This window comes from Corvus hawaiiensis, chromosome 22 (genome assembly GCF_020740725.1).
Source record: "Corvus hawaiiensis isolate bCorHaw1 chromosome 22, bCorHaw1.pri.cur, whole genome shotgun sequence".
NCBI classification, from domain to species: Eukaryota; Metazoa; Chordata; class Aves; order Passeriformes; family Corvidae; genus Corvus; species Corvus hawaiiensis.
This window is the reverse complement of record NC_063234.1, coordinates 6,643,271-6,665,899: the sequence shown is the minus strand read 5'-3', so window position 1 is coordinate 6,665,899 and position 22,629 is coordinate 6,643,271. Positions and strand designations below refer to the sequence as shown.

The window sequence follows — 22,629 nt, the reverse complement described above, 5'->3', positions numbered from 1 at the left end:
TAAAAAGGCACATCTGGGGAGTTCCATGGAGTGTGCTGTCTGCTGCTCCTGCAGCCACTGCAGAAGTCAAGATGATCTTTTCTAAAGCCATCCAGGCTGGGAGAAATGCCTCGGGGAGCAAAGCAAGAGTGCTACTCTGCTCCATGGGCTCCACTTCACGGTAATCCTGACTGCTCGGGAGGGTTTGGGCACTTCGATAGTTTGAATGACAAAGCCTTTCTCACGTGGCCATTTATTGTTCACTCTGCTCCTCTTCCTGTCCAGCTGCAGGTGTAACAACCACAGGGCTCTTGGGATCATAATGGTTTGGAAGGAAATTGCTGGCTGTGGTTTCAGCCTTAAAAATGGTCTTGAGCACAGGGTCTCTGTGAGCTCCAGAAGTGCCAATAGCCTGAAAGTGCCAAAAGACTCTAAAAGTAGGAGGTTGTCATCATTGAAAACTGTCAGCGCCCAGCTCCTGAAGATATTCTCTCAAAATGCAGAATTTGAATTTGCTCCTGGTCATAGGAGTTATTTCCAGCCTGTGGATCTCCAAGGAGACCCTCCCTTGCTGGTGCAGGGATGCTGCTGCACCATCACTGTGGTACCCGCAGCCCTTCACGGTGGTAGGGGCCAGCCCAGGTGCCTGGGATGTGTTTGGGAGCAGAACCCTACACTCAAGCATCAAGATTCCCACTGTCCAGCTGAAAACATCACTTTCTGCAAAGGGCTCTCTGGTTTCTGACACAAGGAGCAAAACCAAGATCTCTGGGTTACCTCCAAGGGCTCCGTGAAGATGCCAACACCTCGGCAGGTGTCATTCCAACATGCTGAGGAGAAGAGATCTCAATCTTTGAAGATCTTGCTGCAGAAACCTGGAAAGGCTTCACAGGCTGTCACAATGTGTTCACACAGGTCCCCTTCTGGGTGCCAAGGCACAGAGCTGGTGGCTCCAGGTCTGACCACGACCTTTTCCTGCCTCCCCTTCCCAGGCTGCTTTCCAGACCCAGTGACTTCTACTTTCCTCACGCTGTTCCCTGTTCCCCATTTTCCAGTCTTCAAGACCTGCCATCCTGCAAATCACCAGGTACTACAGCCAGTTTCCCCACTTCTTGGACTCCAGCTTCTTTGGGGAGCACCCAAAGAAGGTCCACGAGGATGGGGAAGGGTCTGGAGGGGGAGGCAGGAGGTGTTTAAGTTCCAACCACCCACGCAAAGGCTGGGCATCACAGATCAGTGTCACCAAACTTAAGGTCTCCTTCAAAACATGATAATATTGTGTATTTTGCTTGGCCAAACCTAATTAAACCTTGTTTGAAGTTTGGCCTGTGTTAACAAAGCCATTGTATGAACTATGAACACTTCGATTCCATTTCCCAACCTTTATGAGGACTTTTCTGTACAGTTCCCAGTGATAGATTATGTTTCTAAGGCATATGGGGAACAATAATGAGTTTCCCTGGAGCTAATTAAGCTAATCATGGCTTCTAGATTAAATTCTCTGTAAGGTTTTTACCTTGTGTGGCTAAAATCAAAGAGCTGTGCTCTTACTGAGCACATCTGAGTCATCTGACATCAGAAAAACTTTAAATCAGTGCAGAGGATGTCTGAGGGTATTTCCCAAAATTAAATGTTCAACACAATCTCTTGGCTTTGGCCAGACTTGCTGAAAAATCTTAAATGAAAAAGAAAAAATCCTCAAAAGCAGTATTTTCTCCAATTTTCCTCAAGTGACATATGAAGGATATTCTCCTGTTGCCCCATAAAAATCCAATACTGTGAGGAATTCAAGGAAAAATCCTCTCCCCCCCGCCAAGATCTCTGAGTGCTTTCAATCAAAGGAAAAAACTAATGGCAAAAAACACATTCCCTTCTTTTTAAGGCAATAATGAGTTAAAATCCTGGAATCCTGGGCCTGAATCCCAGCTATTCATTCCAGTTCCTATTAATGTTTACCACTTTTCTCAGAAAAAAAAAAGGGGGGGGGGGGAGGGGGGGAAGGGGAGGCCAAGGAAGGAGAGAGACGAACAAATGCTGCTCTCCCACCGGCGTCGGCACAGGATGCTGCCAGAGCTGCTATTCCCTGCTCACATGGGTGTAACACCAGGAATGTGGTATTTGATCCAAAATGCTGTTTCATCTGTAAAAATAAGTCAGGGGGAGATTTTCTCCTGGTCCACATCAGCTCCAGGAAAGCACCGTGTTACTGCGTGTCCCTGTGCCCAGAGGGACAGAGGGGACACCACCCCCACGTCTGCTTTCACCCACCTCCCCCATCTCCTCGCCGATCCCAGCACAATGGGGTGGAGGGAGCAGCCTGTCCCAGAGTAGGAAGGGGGGCAGAGACCATCCCTGCAGCTCTGTGTGATCTTCAAGGTCCCTTCCAACCCAAACCATTGCGAGACCTAGAGCAGAGGGATGATGGGGCTGGGGCAAAGGGACTGGGAAGCAGCAGCTGTGGCAGACAGTGGCAATGCAAAACTCCACCATGTTTCTCTGAGAAATCCTGGGAATGGCCATCATTTCCATCAGGAAACTACCACTGGGTTTTGCTGGACCTGAGATCTCCATCCCTCCCTCCAAGCCAAGGGATCGTGACCTGCCCGCACTGATAAAGGAGAAGGTGCTGTTCCCCTCTGGGCTCCCATGGGCTGCTCTCAGGTCGCCTTGTGCATCCTGCTGAGGTCTTTCCTACACCATCACAGCAGGGCTGGGAGAGCTCTGCAACCTCCTACTGCTCGAAACCCACTCTCATGTCCTGGGAAACCTCATCTCCTCCCTTTCTCTGTACAGAAAATACTTTTGTGGAAGGTCTCAGTCCATTCCTTGTCTTGAAAGCAAAACGAGAAAGGAACTCTCATTTCCTTTGTTTCTCAAGAAGGTGTATTTCCTCAGAAGCTGCATTTCTTATTCCAAGGTGAGTGGTCCATCTCCCTCCTCCGGTAGCACACCTCTTGCCCCACTCCTGGACCATCTGTGACCCTACCTGTGAGATCAGCATCTCTTGGGGCTTCACAGCTCTAGCAAATCAGTACCTCAACCCCCCTGTCTGACACCCCCTTGGTCTGTCAAGCTCCCCTGGGTCCCATTCCAGCCTCCCAAAGCCCAGACTCCAACAGGAACGTGCAGAGGACAAGCACCAGGCAGGTGTGGAGTGGCTCCCAGTGAGCAGCTGCAGTCTCCACCACAGCCCTAATTGGATTCACAACATGGAGAGGTCAGCGAGAAGAATCAAAGCCACGGAAAGAAAGACGCTGTATTCTTGCTTCCCAGACAGAGAGGGAGGAGAGGGAGAAGCCCCAAAAGCAGTATCCAACAATGCCACTGAGCCTTGGCCGGCTGGGAGCATTCAAATTGTCAACAAGCCTGTAGAAAAGGCAGACAAATTCCTGTTTTGTACTTGGGAAGGAGCCAGGTGATGTAATCATCTTCGAGGATGATGGTGGAATACTTTCCATTCCAGCAGTAACTCAAGATGTTAAATAGCAGCCACTAAAGTTAAACATTGCTAAATCAGCCTGTCAGGGCAGCACCTACCTAAGGGGGTGTAGGGAGAGGGCTGATGGGGCAGGGCACACTCAGCATTCACTTTCCACACACCGTGAGGCAACAGGGTGTTTCAGAGATGGAGGAAAAGCTACTTGCTAAATGAGGCAGTTGTGGCTATTTTAGGGTTGCAGTGTCAGTACCAGTCAAACAAGGCTGTGCCAGCTCCAGGACTGGGTCAGCGAGGGATTAAAGGAAGGTAGGGATAGTGCAACCAACCTGTGTGCACTTAGGGAAAATAGATTAAGGCAAACTAGCCTTGTACGGGTTTTTGATGCAATTACGAGATTGACTGGGGGGTGATGGCATTAATGTCACACACCCAAACCTCTGCAGAGCCTTCTCCTGGCTAACACACGGGATATTTTGATTCTGAAATCAGTGGCTCCACCGACACCGTGGGACATCCTCGATGAATTAAAACTTGGCAGGCGGAGGCGGCGCGGCCGGAGATCTGAGCGGGGCTGTTTCTGCTGCAGCCAACAAATGTGGTTCGTGCCTCTGGGCTGTTTAACATTTTTATCAATGACCCAGGAGAAAGCCCAAAGCGTTCCCAATAAAGTTAGCTGTTGACATGGAAGCTGTGGTGTGGTAAATACTGAGAATGATGGGTTCCTGATACAGCAATCCCAACGCCTTGGGGAGCTGGGCACAAGCAAGGAATGTGCATTTCAGTACAAACGTGTCAAATGACACCTACACGGATAGGGATGTGGTCCCAGTCCCCCCAGTCCCACAAGGAAGGACAAGGATCCTTCAAAAGCACCCAGAGAAATGCCATTGCCAAAGTGGTTAAACAAAGGGGGGATGGAGGCAGAGGGAATCTTAGCATCCCCTCTGGCATGCAGCTGATCACCATGAGCAGCCTGTATGTGCAGAGCTAGATCTGCCAAGGGAAAGGCTAAAGCAGTGCCAAGGGCTGGGAAGAGCCAAAAAAGTTGGCTGGAAACCTTACCAGAGGACCAGGGGCCAAAGATTACCCTTAAACAGGCACACTGAGCACAGAGGTGTGGTGATGGATGAAGCTCTCTGAGGTGGGAGCGCCAGGCACAGCGGGGTAAGAAGGCAGGGACAACCTCTGGAAGCATTTAATGGGCAGTTCTCTGCCTCTGGAAACATTTCCAGCACAATTGGCTGTATCTGCTCCAGTTCAACCAGGAATGCTTTCTGGAAGAACTCGATTACCCCTAGAGCACAATTTATTGGCTGGGTCCAGCACTATCAGTGGAGGCCCAGACCCGAAACAGGCACGGAGCCATAAATAGCCTCTTATCATGAAAACATCACGTCCTCGTGGGCCGTGACTGTGAGACAGCTCGGACAGGCCCTGCTCCGGCACACTGGGAAGCTGCTCCGAGCCCTCAGCACGTACCTGGCCCCCTCCAAATCCCAAGCACAGCTTGGCTGCTTCCCACCCTCTGTGCTGGAGGGATGGCTCAGGGTCCTTGTCACACGTGCTTGTCACGCCTGTTCCCGTGTCCCCCACACACAGTGGGGTGGTGGCCGGTCTGCAGGCCTATCATGGCAGGGAAGGGGACACTGCTGAGCCCTCGGGCTTCCCTCAGGGGAGACCCAGCTCCAGCTTGAGCTGGAAAATCAGAGAATCCCAGAATGGTTTGGGTTGAAAGGACCTTAAAGCTCATCCAGTGCCAGCCCCTGCCATGGGCAGGGACACCTTCCACTATTCCAGGTTGCTCCAAGCCCCATCCAGCCTGGCCTTGGACACTCCCAGGGATCCAGGGGCAGCCACAGCTGCTCTGGGCACCCTGTGCCAGGGCCTCCCCAACCTCATAGCCAGGAATTCCTTCCTAATATCTCACCTAACCCTGCCCTCTGGCACTGGGAAGCCATTCCCTGTGTCCTGTCCCTCCATGCCTTGTCCCCAGTCCCTCTCCAGCTCTCCTGGAGCCCCTTCAGGCCCTGCAAGGGGCTCTGAGCTCTCCCTGGAACCTTCTCTTCTCCAGGTGAGCACCCCCAGCTCTCCCAGCCTGGCTCCAGAGCAGAGGGGCTCCCGCCCTTGGAGCAGCTCTGTGGCCTCCTCTGGACTGGCTCCAGCAGCTCCACGTCCTTCTGATGTTGGGGACCCCAGAGCAGGAGGCAGCTCTGCAGGGGGGTCTCACAGAAGTGGAGTAGAGGGGCAGAGAACAGAGAGGAGGGCCAAGGAGAAGATAGCTGCCAGCCTGAATCTGACCTGGCTTCTCCTCTTCCCCTCAGGTCACCAGCTCCTCTCCTCCTCAGGCCTATGACCCCAAGGGATGACACCACATGTCTCTGACAGCCAGAGAGTGTCACCACCAGCTTCTCCAGGGCAAAACTATCCCTTGTCACCCCAGCACGACCAGGACTCCTGGTGCTCGGTGCTGCAGGAGCACAACAAAGAATGCAGGAGCAGAGATATTCTGCTGTGATGGAGAGGAGCTGCAGAAGGGATGAAGGGTCGAATTGCTGAGAGCAGCAGCCATCAGCTGCTGTCCCTGAGCAGGCACAGGCCGTGCTGCAGCGTCCATCCGCTGTCCAGCCAGCCCGGCGAGAGCGGCAGCACAATGGCTCTGCCTCCGCTGTGGCTGAGCAGAGCCAATGGATACGGGAGGCAGAGGGAGAAATGCGCTTAATGTGCTGCATGGGAGGGACGGGGAGGGGAGGGAAGGGGGGAGGCACAGACAAAGAACAGGGAGATGGAGAGAAAAGACGCAGGCAGGGAGCAGAAGGTGAAGCGGGGAGGACGGGGCTGGGGGAGGCGCGTGCGTGGAGCCCCTCACCAGCGAGGAGCTGGGGAGCGAGTGGAGAGCAGCGGAGAGGAGAGGAGTGGGCAGCCAGCCCCTCGCAGGGCCCTGCGGGAGCGGCAAGCCAGGCCCAGCGAAATGAAAATCTCTTAACCACACAGAATTGTTAACTGCCCCCAAATCCTTTTGTGCTGAGGCTGCGAGCTTAGAAGAGCTTAAGCTGTTAGATGCATGAACTTCCTCCATAAATATCCCTTGTGCACACTGCTGCGAGCAGGCTGGCGCGCTATTAGCCAGATGAAAAACCCAGCGGAGAAAATGAGCAACTCCTTCCAGCTGCACAGAGGGGTTGTCCATTCCTTGGGATGCCCTTCTCCACCTGAACGCCTTGGTGGGGCAGGACCACGGCCCCCCACGCTCCCTGCCACGTCTTGTTTGGGCGCCTGAGTGTGCGAGAGAACTTCACCCCGAAAGCCAGCTCGGATTTGCTTTTGTTTTGCTTCTGGAAAGGGGCCCAGATTCCCTCCCACCCCTGGAAACAAGAGCAAACCTGCCAGCCACATGTAGGAGTGAGTCCCCCAAGCCAGGCGGCTCCGCCGCTGCCTCCACAGGGAGCAGGGGCAGGGACCCGGCGGGAGGAGGGCAGGGATGCAGGGATACATCCCGCGCTCCTTCCCGAGCAGAGCTGGGGCAACCGGCCCCTTCCCAGCCCTTTGTGGGGCTCACTGCGAGGGCTGGGAGAGGATGGGGATGCCATGGCTGTCCTGCCAACTCTGTGGCTGGCTCTCCTCCCAGTCCTCGCTCCTCTTCTGGGGGCTGCCAGGGAAAAATGGAGAGGCTGTCCCAGTCTGGCACAATCCTGGGGTCCCATCCAGCCCTGATTCCACCCCACATGAGAAGGGGAATGGGAAGGGGGGGAAGGGGAAGGAGGAAAGGGGAAGGCAAAGGCAAAGAGGGAAGGGAAAGGGAAAGAAAAGAAGAGGGGAAGAAGGGAATAGGAAGGGGAAGGGGAAGGGAGTAGGAAGGTGAAGGGAATAAGAAGGTGAAGAGGGAGGGGAAGGGGAAACGGAAGGGGAAGGAAAGGGGAAAGAGAACGGGAAGGGTAATGGGAAGGGGAAAGGGGAAAAGGAGGGGAAAAGGAAAAGAAAAAGGGAAGGGAAAGGGGAAGGGAGGCAGCCCCGGAGCCAGCTGCCCCATGGAGACGATGGGCTGCCGGCCACCGCGTGATTAATGAGGGCGGGGAGCGCGGGGCCGGCGCGCGCCAGCACCGGCTGCAGAAACAGCTGCCGAGGTACCGGACCTCCCAAAATCCTGCTGCTGCCCAGACAAAGAGGGGACCGGCCTCCCCCTCCACCTCGGCCCCGCTCCTGCCTGCTCCGCTCCCCCCCGGCCCTGCGCGGACAGGGCTCTGCAGGAGGGGTCCTGGGAGCCCCGGGACGTGCGAGGGGACTGTCCCTTGGCTGGGCTGGCAGTGGCACCGGGGAGCTCCCCAAGAAAGCCCAGCCGCATCAGAGCAAAGCACTGTGCAGGGCTGGGTCTGCTCGGGGAAAACACAGGCTGAGATGGAAAAGCTGCCATGAATCATTGGGGCTTTCTGGTGCTGCTACGGATGCTTCACTTGGGAGTTGTAAAACCCCCGTCTGCCCTCCGAGGCAGGGATTAGCCGGGCTCAGTTTCCAGCAGTACTTCCTTGCTGTCCCCATCCCCATCCCTGCTAAGGCTGGAAGACACTTGATCTGCCCGAGCTCGGTGGGAAGAGGCGTTCAGCGGCTAAGTGAGGAGTAGCTGAAATCGGGCATATTAAATGATCCCCACAGCACACCAGGACCTGAATTTTGGTGCATGAGCAGCCCAGCCACCAGCGGCAGACATGGAGCCCTCTCCACAGGGACCATACAGCCTGCAGTCCCTACCGAGCAGTCAGACTGTCCGTCCCCCTCTCCAGTCTGTCTGTCTCCCACTACCGGCACCTTCCCTGTGCTTGGTTCTACCTGGCCACCCCTTCACAGCCAAAAGAGAAGAGACACAGCTCCTTCCTTGGCTCTGCAGTGGCCACCGATGTATCTATAATTGATCTCAGAGAAGCCCTGGCTCTGCTCGGAGTGTGCCGATGCTATCGGAACCGCAGAGGGATTTGGATGCTCAAATGGGGGAAAAAGATCCTGTTTGCCAAACTCTGTGGTTTGCTCCATGCATGGCACAGATGCAGGTGCCCATCACACAGCTCTGGGGTCCCCACCTCCCTCCCAGCAACCCCAGGAGCGCCTTTCTCAACCTTCCCAAGCCCATGTGTGACTGGACAAGAGCACAGACATCAGTTCAGGGAGGGGGTGCCGAGCCTCTTGCTGGCCTGGGAGGGACCACACCGGCTCCATGGTGTTCAGCTGAGCTCAGCAGGCACTCATGGAGTCTGCTTTGAACATCTACAGGGGCAGGAGAACATCTACAGAGGCAGAACATTTACAGGGCAGGAAACCTCAGGCTGTTGAGGAGCCCAGGGGCCAGGTAGCTCTGAACAGCCCAGGACCATGTCCCACCCTGGGCCATTTGCACCTCACCAAGACAACACTGTAGACAACTTGTGTGGATGCTAAAAAGCTTGAAGCAGAGAAATTTTCCAGCTTTCTGCCAGCATCCTGTGAAAGTCTTGCCTTTCTCACGCAGGCTAGCTGAAAACAGTGAAGAGGTTTTTGTAAACTAATTCTCTATCTTGCACCTGTTGTTTGTTATGCACGGTCTGTTGATATTGACTGGAGAAAATATTTTGAAATGGGTGTTGTAGGGTCTGAATCAATCATCCTGGGAGGTGGATGGTCAAAGGACCAACAACCTTATGCCATTCAAGTGAACCAAGTTATAGAAATGAGTCTGTGAATTATTAAATGATTCCATTCTTCCTGGACCTGAACTCTATGTCGTTATTCTCGCCATCCCTGGTACAACAGCGACAAACTTGCTCCCTCCCACTGCACCCTTTTGGGAGCCTGCATTCCCACTCCCCTCATCCCAGAAGCGACTCAGCCCATGCCAAAGCACACAGCACAAACCAACAGCAGAACAGCCCCAGTATTTGGGGAGGCAACTGCAGATTGGTGGCATGCACCACACGTGTGTACCTCCAAAACCTGGAGAGCACAGATGGCACCAGCAACAGGTGCCAGCCCTGAACCCAGTGGCTCTGGGGATCTGGAGGTCATGCACAGCCTCTGCAACGGATGGATGAGCCTGGGGCAGGCAGTGAGGAGCTGGGGAAGGAGTCAGCCTCCACACATGCCCCTCTGCCACCCCGCCCAAGGAGGTCCCTCCCAGGTGGTTCATGCAGATCCCAGATGCAAATCCCGAGTGCCCCCACCAGCAGTGAGGTGAGTGCAGGAGTGAGCCCAGGGCCCATGGTTACCTCTGCAGACGGTCCCGTTCTCCACCGACTCGTAGCCGGCCCGGCACATGCAGCGGCCGATGGGCACCAGCCACTCGCCATCGCCATTGCAGTACAGCTTGATGGGCACGTCCACCTCCTCGGCGTTGGCAATGCACGTCCCCCTGGCTGCCACCAGCGAGGTACTCTCTGCTCCCGACAGGGTTTCTTGGAAGACGGCCCCGTTCTGGATCACACGGGGACATTTGCGGTAGAAGACACGGACGGCGATCAGGGACATGCAGCCCCCATAGTCCTGGAAGGCCAGGTAGAAACCATTCTTGGAGACAGGCCCAAAACTGCGCACCTCAGTGTTGATCTTCATCACCCGTCCACCTAGGTCCACCTGTGAGAAGCTCTCGTCAGCAGCAATCGTGTCCACCTTCATCCAAGGATTCTCCATCCAGTTAGGAAAAGTCTTGGTGGCCGAGTCAAAGTCCGACTCGAAATAGTACAGGTTAAAAGTCTCCTTACAGGAGCCTGGGACGTTTGGGATGCTGCTGCAGTCCCGGACAGAAAATTTCATCTCCACGTGGATGCGGTGTGCTCCTCGCCTCCGGATGTACTTGGTCCGCAGCCAGTTGTTCTGGCTGGATTCGAAGACGTTGCACACCTGGTAGGTGCGGATCGTGTTCATGTTCTCATCGTACCCACTCACCTCTTCCCACTGCGGGCAGGACACACACAGTCAAGGGGCTGCACTGAACAGATGCTCCCTACCCTCCTCACCTCTTCCCATCCCCACTATGTGCCAAGTAGGTTCTGCCAGCACCAGCTGCCCCACTCTGTGCCCACCTCATCCCACAGGCTGCCCCAGAGTGCCCGGCACCTCATCCCAGCACCCCCCTGCAGGTGCCCTGGACCTGCCTGGGCAGGGTTTGACCTACACCATGCCCCAGGCAAGCTCCACACTGTGGGGACAAAGTGGCCCCTTGGGGCTGCCTCACTGCCACCAGCACCACGCTCCATGCCTGGATTCAGGGTGAAGCCTCTCTGCTGCTGGTGGGACAGCGAGGCCACTGCTCTGCAGAAATGGTTTTAGCAGGGGCGGTGCCCACGGCCGCACTGCACGGCTGTGCCCCTGGCACACGAACACAGTGCCCTTAGCACAGGGATTCCCACGATGGGTACAGACATGGCAGGCAGGACCCGCTCCCTCACAAGCCATAAAACCTCCTGGCTGGCTGCAGCCAGTGCCTCTTCCCAGGAGCAGGACGGGACCATGGCCAATCCTGCTGTGTTCCAGAAAGGGAGATGCTGGATGAGCCCTCATCCCTGCCCCTTTGAGGGTCAAATGCTTTGGGTGCCTCCAGCAGGTGTGCTCAGGTCCCAGCCCCAGCTCCCCTAAACTGAATCTATGGGATGCAGACATGCCTATGAGCCGTGCCATGACAGCAACATCCTTCTCAGCAAGACAGCTCGGAGCTGACAGATTTCCCCATGGGAAGCTCTGCCCAGCTCCCCGCAGCTGACTGACTACCAGCTCTGGAGGAAGCTCCTTAGAATTACAGAAGAGAATATCCTGAGCTGGAAGGGACCCACAAGGATCATCAAGTCAACCTCCTGGCCCTGCACAGACACCCCAGCAATCCCCCCCCTGTGCTTGAGAGTAGTGTCCAAATGCTCCTGGAGCTCTGGCAGCCTCGGGGCCATGCCCCTTCCCTGGGGAGCCTGGGCAGTGCCCAGCACCCTCTGGGGGAAGAACCTTTTCCAAATACCCGGTCTAAACCCCCTTGACACAGTTCCAGATGTTCCCTTGGGTCCTCACAGACCTCACGGCTGCTTTGACATCTCCTGGCCTCCATCTCTCTGCCCTTTTCCCAGGCTGTTTTTTTCCCAAATCCTCCAGCGCTTGTTGTCTCCATCCTGTGTAGGATGGGGACACTTCAGGGCAGGGGATGCAGGGCATGAGCTGCAGCTGGTAACCGGCCACTGCTCCTCTGTGGGGAGCACCAACAGGGAAGGGTCTTTGTGAGAGGAGAACCCTCAGCTCACAGAGCATCTCCCCCAGCCCAGCCCCTGCCAGAGAGCAGAGCATCTCCCTGCAGTCCCATCCCCACCCAGGGCACCCGTGTGATGCTGGCAGCAGGGACCAGAGTCCTGATGGAGTGTGACACAGTCCCAGCCAGCTGGAACTGCTCCTTCTGAACTTGTTCATAAACCTGCTCAAGTGGAAGCCAAGCTGTTTCACATGACACCCCAAGCACAACCCTGCCCTGGATGCAGGAGCACAACACCCAGGGCAGGGCAGCAGCACAGCCCAGATCCAGCACCAGTGCCATGACCAAATCCAGGGGAAATCCTGCAGGAGAAGAGCACCCCCAGCCCCTCGGGTTGCAAACGGCCGCACAAGGGCACCCAGGACTGGGGAGAGAGGCTCAGGAGATGGGAGACAGATTGCTCCTCACACATCAAGGCTCACAGCCTAACAGAAGGCTGTCAGGGAAGATCCCCAACAGCTCCAACCACTTCAGATTGGCAGTGGCTGTAAATCTGCTGCCAGGGCTGGGGGACGAGAAGAGCATCCTCGCAAAACACAGTGGGAGCATTTGCTTTGTATTCCAGAAACAAATTTGGTGTGCTAGTGGAAAATTGCAGGATCTCCCTGTTTTTCAGGGCACTGGTTGGGAGGGGAGTGAGGGAATCAAGGCACCTGGACCACTCCAGACACACACCTTGGCAGCCACCAAGACCCAGGGACCCCCCACCCACACCTGCCCAGCCCCCAGGGAGGGTAAGGACATGAGCCCAGAGAGCTCAGCCTTGGACAGGCAGGAGCAGCACATGGCGGAATGAGGGTCTCCAGGGCTTGAGATGAACAGGAGATGGTGGAGGCAGGGCTCGGGGACATCTCTGAATGGCACAAGAGCTTCAGAGCCAGACATAAAGCAACCGTTTGGGCTTTTGGGTCTCTAATGATCCCCAAAAAGGAGCACACAGCAGCTTCTGTCTTCCAGGTGATACTGGCTGCACCCAACCTGGCCAGTCACCTCTGGGAGGGATGCACTGCCTTGTCCTGCTCGTGGACATGAGGCTGGGGACACACCGCAGCATCGTCACCCATGACAAGCACAGAGCAGGGCATGATGTGCCCCTATCCCCCCTGAGGGCCCTGCCCGGAGGTGGAGACAGGAGGTGATCCCACCAACCACTGGGACTGCACTGCACTGTCCAGATGGGCATCTCCATCCTGATGGGGGACCTGGGAGCACCCTGGGGGCCAGGTTTGGGACCCCCAGCATCCTCCCACGTCGCTGCCGCAGCGCGGCTGGCTCCCGACTTCCCTTTTCCCAGATGGGAGAGAAAGTCACCCCTGTGCACCAGCCCCTGCGCTTCCTCGACGCTTAATTAGAAGCCTCTCCCTTTCTCCTGGCTCTCTAATTAACATGCCGGGAGCTCAAAAGAAGGCAGCAGCACAATAACCCAGGGAGACGGCTTCCAGCAGGCCCCGGCCTCATTACGGCCGGGCTGGGGAGCAGGAGCAGGGCGTGCTTTACATATGGAAACACCGCAAACAAGAAAGGCTGGGCCAGGAGAGAAAAAGACTTGACCTCTGCTCCCCCCCATTGTGTGCCCGTCATCCCCTCGGCGGGCGCTGGCGGGGCTGGGGCAGCTCTGCCCTTTATCATGGTGATGGGCCCGGCCAGCAGCGCCCGCGCCCGGTGACACCGCAGCCACGCTGCCCCGGCTCGGTTTAATCTCCTCAGACGAGGCTTTTCTTGGCTGTTTCTTTTCTTCTGCCAAGGCAGCTCAGATCGGGGGCATGCTGTCAGCCGGGGGGTGAGGTCCACGGAAACGTCTTCATCCAGCCCCTGCGGAGGGTGGATAGAAAGCAGGACGGAGCCTGAGCCACTGCCACGCACGGGCATGGGAAGCATCTCCGGGCTTTGGCCAGGCTGGATTGGGCCACCCAAGTGCAAGGGAGCAGGTCTGGGGGGGTCGGGCACTGGGGCTGCTGCTGGTCAGCAGCGCCAGAGGTGGGCAGGATGCTCTGAAGCACCTTGATGCCTCATGTGGGACACAGAGCTATCTCCACTCTGGTTTTCTCTCATGAGCAGAAGGGTGCAGAGATCACAGAATCATGGAATGTTCTGAGTTGGAAGGGACCCAGAAGGATCATCCAGTTCCACACCTGATCCTACACAGACACCCCAGCAATCCCACCCTGTGCCTGAAAGCGCTGTCCAAATGCTCCTGGAGCTCTGGCAGCCTCGGGGCCGTGCCCATTCCCTGGGGAGCCTGGGCAGTGCCCAGCACCCTCTGGGGGATGAACCTGACGCACTGCCTTGTCCAAGCTCTTCTTTAAAGGAGCTTCTTCAGGGTGGTCTTCGGATGTGTCTCAAGGTACTCCTGGCCCTGGTACAGCAGAGAGATAGTTCTGCTGAGCCAGCAAATGTCTCTCTGTGGGACACCAGGGATGCTGGACGGTCCTTTCAGGACCTGAGCCTAATGCCCCCACGCTGCTACAAGTGACAGGCAATGGAATAACAAGTGAGACACTGGGGTTAAGTGATGGTGGTCTTGGCATGTTGTTTCTTCCTGTCGTGATTTTTAGGTGGCTGCAGGCCAGCTCTATGGAGAGTATGATTCCTCTAGCACCACACTGGTTTGACTCTGTAGGGTGGGAATTACATACCTCCAACACTGGGGTATTTTTTGGAGTATCATCTAGAAAACTACTGGAAACCTCAACTGTCACCTTCTTCTGTGCTCTTCCCACATGGCCAAGGCACTTTGCTTCAGTGCCTGACTTTTGCTGGGCCAAGCCTGCCACGTTCACATGCAGCAGAGACCCCAGAGCAGCTCCAGGTCTCCATAAGGTGATGCCTTACCCCTGATGGAGGATGCACCGTCCAGCCCAGCTCTGCTGTCGCTGTTGTGGAGTCCATCAGGGTCTCTGTGGAAGGAAGGTGAAACAAGGAGTCATTGGATGCTGATGAAAGGACTGAAGATGGAGACAGGGAAAAAGGCAGAGAGGAGCCAGCCCAGAGCTGCAGGGATGGAGTCCATCCCACACTGAAACTCCTGGCCACGTACTGGTCCCTCCACCCAACTGCTCCCCACCCCCTGCCCACTGCTCCCTGGCCCCCATGCAGAATCATGGAATCACAGAACGTTAAGGTTGGAAATGACCTCCAGGATCATCAAGTGCAACCATTAGCCCAGCACCAAAACCATATTCATCACTAAGCCATGTCCACAAGTACCACGTCCACACACCCTTTGAACACCTCCAGGGATTGGTGATTCCACCACTGCCCTGGTCCAATGCCTGACCACCCTTTCCACGAAGGAATTTTCCCTAATATCCAACCTAAACCTCCCCTGGCCCAGCCTGAGGCCGTTCCCTCTCCTCCTGTCCCTGTTCCCTGGCAGCAGAGCCCGACCCTCCCGGCCGCCCCCTCCTGTCAGGGACTTGTGCAGAGCCACAAGGTCCCCCCTGAGCCTCCTTTGCTCCAGGCTGAGCCCCCTTCCCAGCTCCCTCAGCTGCTTCTGGTCCTCCGGTCCCTTCCCAGCTCCGTTCCCTTTCCTGGACACGCTCCAGCCCCTCAATGTCTTTATTTTCATGAGGGGCCCAAAACTGACCCCAGGACTTGAGGTGGGACCTCGAGGTGCCCAGCACAGGCAATGTCTCCTGCTGTGAATGGGGATTCTTCCATCCATCAGCTCAGCTGGATTTTCCTCCTCTGAATCCCAAATCCAGGTACCCCCAGCCTAGAGCAGTTCTAGCCCTGCAGATGAGGAGCAGCCTGAGCAGGGATCCTCCATCACCTTCTAGTTTCCCAAAAGCACGATATTTTTTTCTCAGCACTTTGCACAGTAGGGAGAATCCTCAGAGATGCAGTAGGATGTGGGAACAGCACTTTTAGGACTTAAAAGTACTAAAAAATTAAACCACTGTTAAAGCTGGTTTTCCAGATGATTTGGGTTGAAATAGGTCAGGTGATGCTACCACGGACCAGCACAGACAAGTCCTCCTAAGGCACCCAACAGCAAAGCCTCCTTGCCCTTTCTGCAGCTCATGGTACTTCCAGCACTGGAACTCTTTTCATCCCAAATAGCTGTAGGTTGGTTTAACTCCACTGATGGCACAAGGAGGGGTGCTCAGGTTATGGCAACCCAATACCTGGCCCAACATGAGCAGGTGAACGTGGGCCAGCCAGCCCCATCGGAAATAAATGGGACAGACACTTGGAATCATGGAATCGTTAAGGTTGGAAAAGCCATCGAATATCATCGAGTCCAATCATTTCTGCAGCACTGCCATGTTCAGCACTAAACCACGGCTCTAAGTACCACATCTACACACTTCAACACTTCCCAGGGAGTGCTCAAAGGTGTTTTTTGGACACTTCCACAAGTGGTTTCCACAGTCTGGGTAACTCTCCGTCCTCCAGGTCTGCAGCCACATGCTCATTGCAATACAGGGATTTTTCTGCACCACCACAAGGTTGACAGTTTAAGAGAACAGGACAATATTCCAGAGTTTGGGAAATGCAGTTTAGAAATGCTGCCCAAAGGCCTCAGCACACCGAGGCTGGACACGAGGAGAGCGTGGTGGGACAGACTGCACAGGGCAGCACACGGCCAGTGATTCTGTGCTGAGACCAGGGTGATGCCCAGAGAGGAAATTCTGTCCCTCTGCTCTGCAGAGAGAATGTGAATCTGCCCCTGACTTCAGCACATGCGCCGGGGATGCCAACTGTGCTTGCAGGGATGCTGGAAAGTGTCCATCCCACACACACTTAGAGTCCCACAATGGCTGGGGTTGGGAGGGACCTTCAAGAACATCTGGTCCCACCCTCCTGCCATGGGCAGGGACACCTTCCCCCATCCCAGGTTGCTCCAAGCCCCGTCCAGCCTGGCTTTGGACACTGCCAGGGGTAGTCCCAGAATGGGAATGGAGAGTTACTGGATGTAACCATGTCCTTCTGCTGTCCTCCTCCCCCACCAAAAAAACCAAGCATTCTGCCACAAATCCCCCAAGAGCATCCCCACCTTCTCCACTTTCACTCCACTGAACAAAAACAATGGAAGAAAAGCTCAGCCTTGAGCAGACCCATCACAGAAGAGCCAGGCCTGGATGCAGAGGTGACAACTGCTCAGTGCATGTGACCTCCCCTTCCCCACTGGCACCCCAAAAAGTGCCTCGGCAGTGCTGTGTTCCCTGCACCTACTCCTGGCAGTAAATCCTCCTCAGACTGTGGCTTGTTCATTACTCCTGGTTTGAGCCAGCAGTTTCCAGTTCACAGGAAACCAGGATTTCGAAATTTGGTTTTATTCCAAGAGTAAAAGGCAAAAAATAATTCTTTTCAATTTTTCCCACTAGGAAGAGTTCTGGAAAACAGTTAATCCCGAAATGTTGTGGGTCAGATTTACGAAATTTCTTTTTAAACGGAATATTTGTTTACATAGGGCAATAATAGTGTTTATTTTATCAGAGGATCTGGCTTTTTCATTAAAACACCAGTGGCGTTTGATCTGAAAGGAAAACAACATTTTTCACCCAGTGCTAGCAAGAAGCTTTAAAAACCCCCTGAATTTGTTACTTTATCTTAACTATCAATGACAGTGGCGCATAGTAAGTACATTAATAGCAGTGACTAAAATGGAAAAGAAGATCTATTCTAAGCCATTACAAATAATTCCCCAAATAAACTTCATATTTTGAAGCATTTTGCATTTTTAAAAGCCTTTTATTTAATGAAAACTTGGTGCAGTGGAAATGTCGTGCTCGGTACGCCACTGCCCCCAACCCCTTATTCTCAGCTGAAGGATCCCCTTGGAGCTCTGCATCCACTCCGGCTGGCCAGGGACAAGGAGGAGAAGAAATTTGCAGGTTTTAAGCAAGTTTTTCCAATGGCAAATTATCTTCCCATAAAAAACACCAGATATTCCATTAATTTTAGTCTGGATTTACACCGTTCAGCTGCCAGCTGTTGGATTTCCTTTTCCTTCTACAAAGACTCTGCAGTCCAAAACCTTTCCCTCTTGTGGTGCTCACGGGTGGCAAACGATCCATCTCCAAGACAGCTAAATTAGCTCAGCTTCCTTCTTCTTCCTCCCTAAACCAGGTTCCTGTCTTTGAGGCTCCTGTTTATCACCCTTCATTGTGCAGGGGGTCCCAGGGCTGTGGTCCCCATCGCACACAGCTGCAACACTCCAGTGTGCCCCTTTTGGGGCAGTTTTTGCACCAAGTTGGTGCCCGGGCTGAAGTCCTTTCGGAGACGGAGTTATACTGAGCAGAGGGTGCCTGAATTACAGAAAATTGGGAATAACTGGTCCCCGTGAATCACAGTGACCCTGCAGGGTCAGCACAAGTGGGTGTGAATCAGAATCGTAGAACCACAGAATGGTTTGGGTTGGGAGGGACCTTAAAGCCCATCCAGTTCTACGCCTTCCTCTGTCCCAGGCTGCTCCAAGCCCTGTCCAACACAGAATTATACAATTATACAATAGGCTGAGCTGGAAGGGACCCACAAAGATGATTGAGTCCAACTCCTGGCCCTGCACAGGAAACCCCAACAACTCCAGCCTGTGCCTGAGAGCATTGTCCAAACACTCCTTGAGCTCAGACAGGCTTATGACCACTGTCCTGGGGAGCCTGCTCAGTGCCCAACCAACCTCTGGGTGAAAAACCTTTTCCTAATATCCAGCCTAAACCTCCTCTGACTCAGCTTCAGCCATGTCCTCAAGTCCTGTCACTGGTCACAGAGTGAAGAGATCAGTACCTGCTCCTCTGCTGCCCTTCAGGAGGATGTTGAAGAGCACAATGAGGTCTCCTTCCAGTCATCTCCAGGCTGAATAGACCAAGTGACCTCAGCCATTCCTCATATGGCCCCTCCAGACCCTTCCCCATCCTCATGGCCTGCTTTGGATGCTCTCTAACAGCTTCATGTCTTTTTAATATTGTGATGCCCATAACTGCCCCAGGACTCGAGGTGAAGCTGCCCTACTGCAGAGCAGAGCAGGACAATCCCCTCCCTTGCCTGGCCAGCAATGCTGGGCCTGATGTCCCCCAGGACACGGGTGGCCCTCCTGGCTGCCAGGGCACTGCTGACTCAGATCCAACTGGCCTTTGACCAGGACCCCAGGTCCCTTCCTGCAGCTGCTCTCCAGCCTCTCGTTCCCCAGTCCATCCACACAGCCAGGGTTGCCCCATCCCCGGTGTAGAATCCGGCACTTTCCCTTGTTGAACTTCACACGGTTGGTGATGGCCCAGTCCTCTGTTTTGTCGAGGTCTCTCTGCAGGGTCTCCCTGCCTTTGTGAGAGGCAACAGCTCCTCCCAGTTTTGCATCTTCTGTGAACTTGCCTCGTATTCCTTCCAGTCCTGTCTCCAAGTCATTGGATGCTGAAGAGCATGGGGCAGTGATGAAGCCCTGCAGTGACAGGTCACCAGTCTAGTATCACCCCAGTCACTGTCACCCTTTCTGCCTGACCTATGAGCCAGTTTCTCACCCATCATGTGACGTGTTTATCCAGCTGGGGGCTGGACAGTTTGTCCAGAAGGATCCTGTGAGAGACAGTATCAAGAGCTTTGCTGAAATCAAAAGAGATTCCATCTCCTGGCTTCCCTTGATCAGCCAGGTGGGTTTACCCTGTCATAGAAGGAAATCAAGTTTAATAAGCAGGAGTTCCCCTCATGAAGCCGTGCTGGCTGTGACCAATGACTACGTAGTCCTCCAGGTGTTTTTCAATACTTTTCAGAATAATGCTCTCCATGATTTTACCAGGCAATGAAGTGAGATGGACAGGCCTGTAGTTTCCAGGGTCCTCCTTCTTGCCCTTCCTGAAAATTAGGACAATGTTCACCAACTTCCAGTCAGCTGGGACCTCTCTGGAATCCCAAGACTGCTCAAAAGTCACCAAGAGAGGCTTTGCAATGACATCAGCAGCTCTCTGAGGATCTTGGATGAATCACAGAATCCCAGAGCGGTTTGGTTTGAAAGGGACCTTAAAACTCAGCTCATTCAACCCCCTGCCATGGGCAGGGACACCTTCCACTGTCCCAGTTTGCTCCAAGCCCCGTCCAGCCTGGCCTTGGACACTGCCAGGGATGGGGAGTCTGGGCAACCTCTCTGGGCAACCTGTTCCAGATGCTCATGGACATTTCTGAGTGACAGGTGACTCCAGGCCCAGGGACATCATTTGGACAAAGTTCTGCCACAGGTGCAAGCTCCACACGAGGTGTGATAAGCCCCAAGGCACTGGAACCCATCACCCTCCTAAGGCAGCTCCTCCACCTGCAGCTCCCACCGGGCTGCCTTCTGCTGCAGCCACTTCTGTGCCCATGGTGACCTGTGGTGGGCTGTCACGGCCATATCTCCCCCAGCAGCTTCCCTGGTCCTGCCTGGGGCTGCCCCATGCTCATACAAGCACGTGGGCACCCAACAGGACCAGCTCCTGTGCTGGGGACAAAAAACACAGACCAATTCCTGGATGGGCAACCCTGAGCCCAACTGTTAATGCCTTGACAACCACCTCGGCAACTTCACTCACTGTCACAGCCACTTTCACGGTGCCATCCTGCTGGTTTGGCAGCACCACGTAACAGGGCGAGAGGCTGATGCCTCGGCAGCCCCATGAAGATCCCCGTGGTACCCAGGACATGGAGCAAAGCCATGTGGGAGCAGCAGGGGTGGCAGCCTGGCCCCTGGCCCACCTCTGGTGGCTGTGATAGCTGCAGCTCAGTGTGGCGCTCCCTCCACAGCAGCGTCCTCTCAGTGTTGTTGTTTCTGTTCTCCCCTCCCGCGTGTTTATCTGCCGCTTCACATGCTGCCCACGGCATTATAAATAAATCTGCAGCTGCTCCAAACCAGCAGACGCAACTCTGGCCCGCTTCCCACCGGGAACCGCGCTGCTCCCCACGGGACACCCGGAGACCAGTGCCTGTCCTTTTCACTTTGAAACTGTTTTCTCTGGGCAGCTTCCCGCCAGCACTGGGGCCTGTCCCCGGCACTGCTGCCTGCTCCAAGGGCACACCATTGCTCTGGAGGGACACTTGGCATCTCCAGACACATCATCACCAGCAGCCCACCACCTCCAGATGCTCAAAGCCACGCTAAGACAGCGTCACGCTGAGGATCTGCTGTGACAATGACCAGGGTGGGGGTTCCTGTGCTTCCACATGGTCTTCTTGCTGCTCAGCCACAAGTGAGATGAGTGTGGGGGTTCGCAGCTGCACCAGCTTTTCCCATCTGGTCAGATCAGGAATGAGACTGGTGAACAGAACTGGGAGGGGAGGACGAGTCTGGGATCATGCTGGGTGCTGGTGGTGCCAGGCCATCAGCACGGGCTGGCCAGGAGTGGGGATGGAGAGTGGCAGGACCAAGGGACAGTGGCGGAGGCTGGAGGTGAAGGGGATTAACAGAGGAGCTGTGCACACTGCAGACACACTTCTCTCCATCCGGAAAAATAACTTCCATGGCGTTTTGCCAATTCAGACCAATTTAGAGCATCTGGACCTGAGTTTCTCAGAAGTCCTGGCAAATCCTTCACATTCACAGGCTCCAAGCTCATCCAGATAAAGAAACAGCTGGACAAATAAATAGCCCCACAGATAGCTGGAGCCTCCACCCTCATTTTTCCACCCACAACTTTTTCCCTTCCCCTTTCACTCTTCACGCCAGCTCCTCTCTCAGGGTAGGACACTTGCCAGGATTTTAATCCTGGTCCAATATTGTCAACACAGGGAGCAAGCTTCTTGTGGACCCATAACCACATCAGCTGTGGCCAGTGCTGGATACGCAAAGCAGGCAAGAAGCTCCCAGCCCGCTGTGATGGGTTGGGAGCAAAGTCATCCTAAGGCAGAGACAGTGGGAGATCGCTCCTTGTCACCATGTCCCTTACGTGACCTGGAAACCCATCTAAAACACCACATCAGCTCCAGGCTGGAGGGACACTAAGCGTCAGAGCCCAGCCAGGTGGAGCAAGATCAGGATCTGCACTGGAGACACCACAGGTCGGGATGAACTCCTCCACATGCTCCTGGAACCATGTTCCCATGCTGGCCTCAGGCACAGCCACCACATCCCGGGGCAGGGGGTGGCTAATGAGAAAGCCGTCTGTCCCTGCCCGAGGAGCCCTCGCCGCAGATCTCTTTACCCTTCCCCAAGCTGAAAGGCCCCTCTCTGCCTCCTGTGCTTTACTGGAGCCTGATTATGATATTTTTGCCAGCGCGAGCTGAGAGGGGCTGAGCAAACCCAGTGGCCCTTCCCTGCAGCCCCGAGCTTTGCTTTGCCTGGCTGGGGGCCAGCGGAACAAGCTGAAACCCAATCCCCCCCCCGGCCGAGCCGCTGGCGCGGGAACAGCTCGCTGCATTGTGAGCCGGCGGCTACGGGATACTTGGGATACTTCACTCAGGGATCCACTTAAACTCCAAGAGGGAGAGTGATTGATAGGGAGCGAAAAGAGGCAGTTGACTGGGCTGGGACAGGGATCCCGGCACGCCCCGCTCCCGGAGCCCCAAAGGCCACCCCGAGGTCAGGCACAGCGGGTCGTGCTGGTGGTCCCAGTGCTGTGGACCCAGCACTGAGGTACCTGGTCATTCGATGCCTTTCCCTGAAAAATTAGGTCCAGCCAGACTCAGAGACCTAAGAATTAGGATGATGTCCATCATCTCCATCACTCCATCACAGAGTGCCTCTGACCTGCCAAGCAGAATCCAGGCTGATAGTCCATGGAGCAGGGAGAGCTGACCCCAGAGACACCCCACAGCACTGGCAAGGGAAAGACATCCTCACTTTGGGGGAGTCATGGAGCCTTCCTGGCTCCTCACTTCCCTAGGACATCAGTCATGGCTCCTGCAAGCCCTGTGAGACAGGAGCCAGCCCCAGAGCCAGCAGAGGAGCAGGAATGGAAGCTGGGGCTCAGCAGAACCTGCTACTGGGTGGTTCTCAGCTGCTTGTGACACTGGGGGTCCGGACTGGTGTCAAACAAGAGGATGTTTGACAATGCCCTTGGCA

The 22,629-nt window shown here is 55.1% G+C and overlaps 1 protein-coding gene across 4 annotated transcripts in view; it reads right to left on the bottom strand.

Moving 5' to 3' along the window:
• Nucleotides 1-22,629, bottom strand: part of EPHB2 (EPH receptor B2) — a 130,770-nt gene that overhangs the window by 76,083 nt on the left and 32,058 nt on the right. For all 4 annotated transcript variants that reach the window (XM_048326269.1, XM_048326270.1, XM_048326271.1 and 1 more), the window contains exons 2-3: nucleotides 14,496-14,560; nucleotides 9,646-10,330 (exon numbers count right to left, since the gene is read on the bottom strand). In XM_048326269.1, the coding sequence (XP_048182226.1) occupies nucleotides 9,646-10,330; nucleotides 14,496-14,560 (750 nt within the window). The remainder of the gene's footprint in view (nucleotides 1-9,645; nucleotides 10,331-14,495; nucleotides 14,561-22,629) is intronic.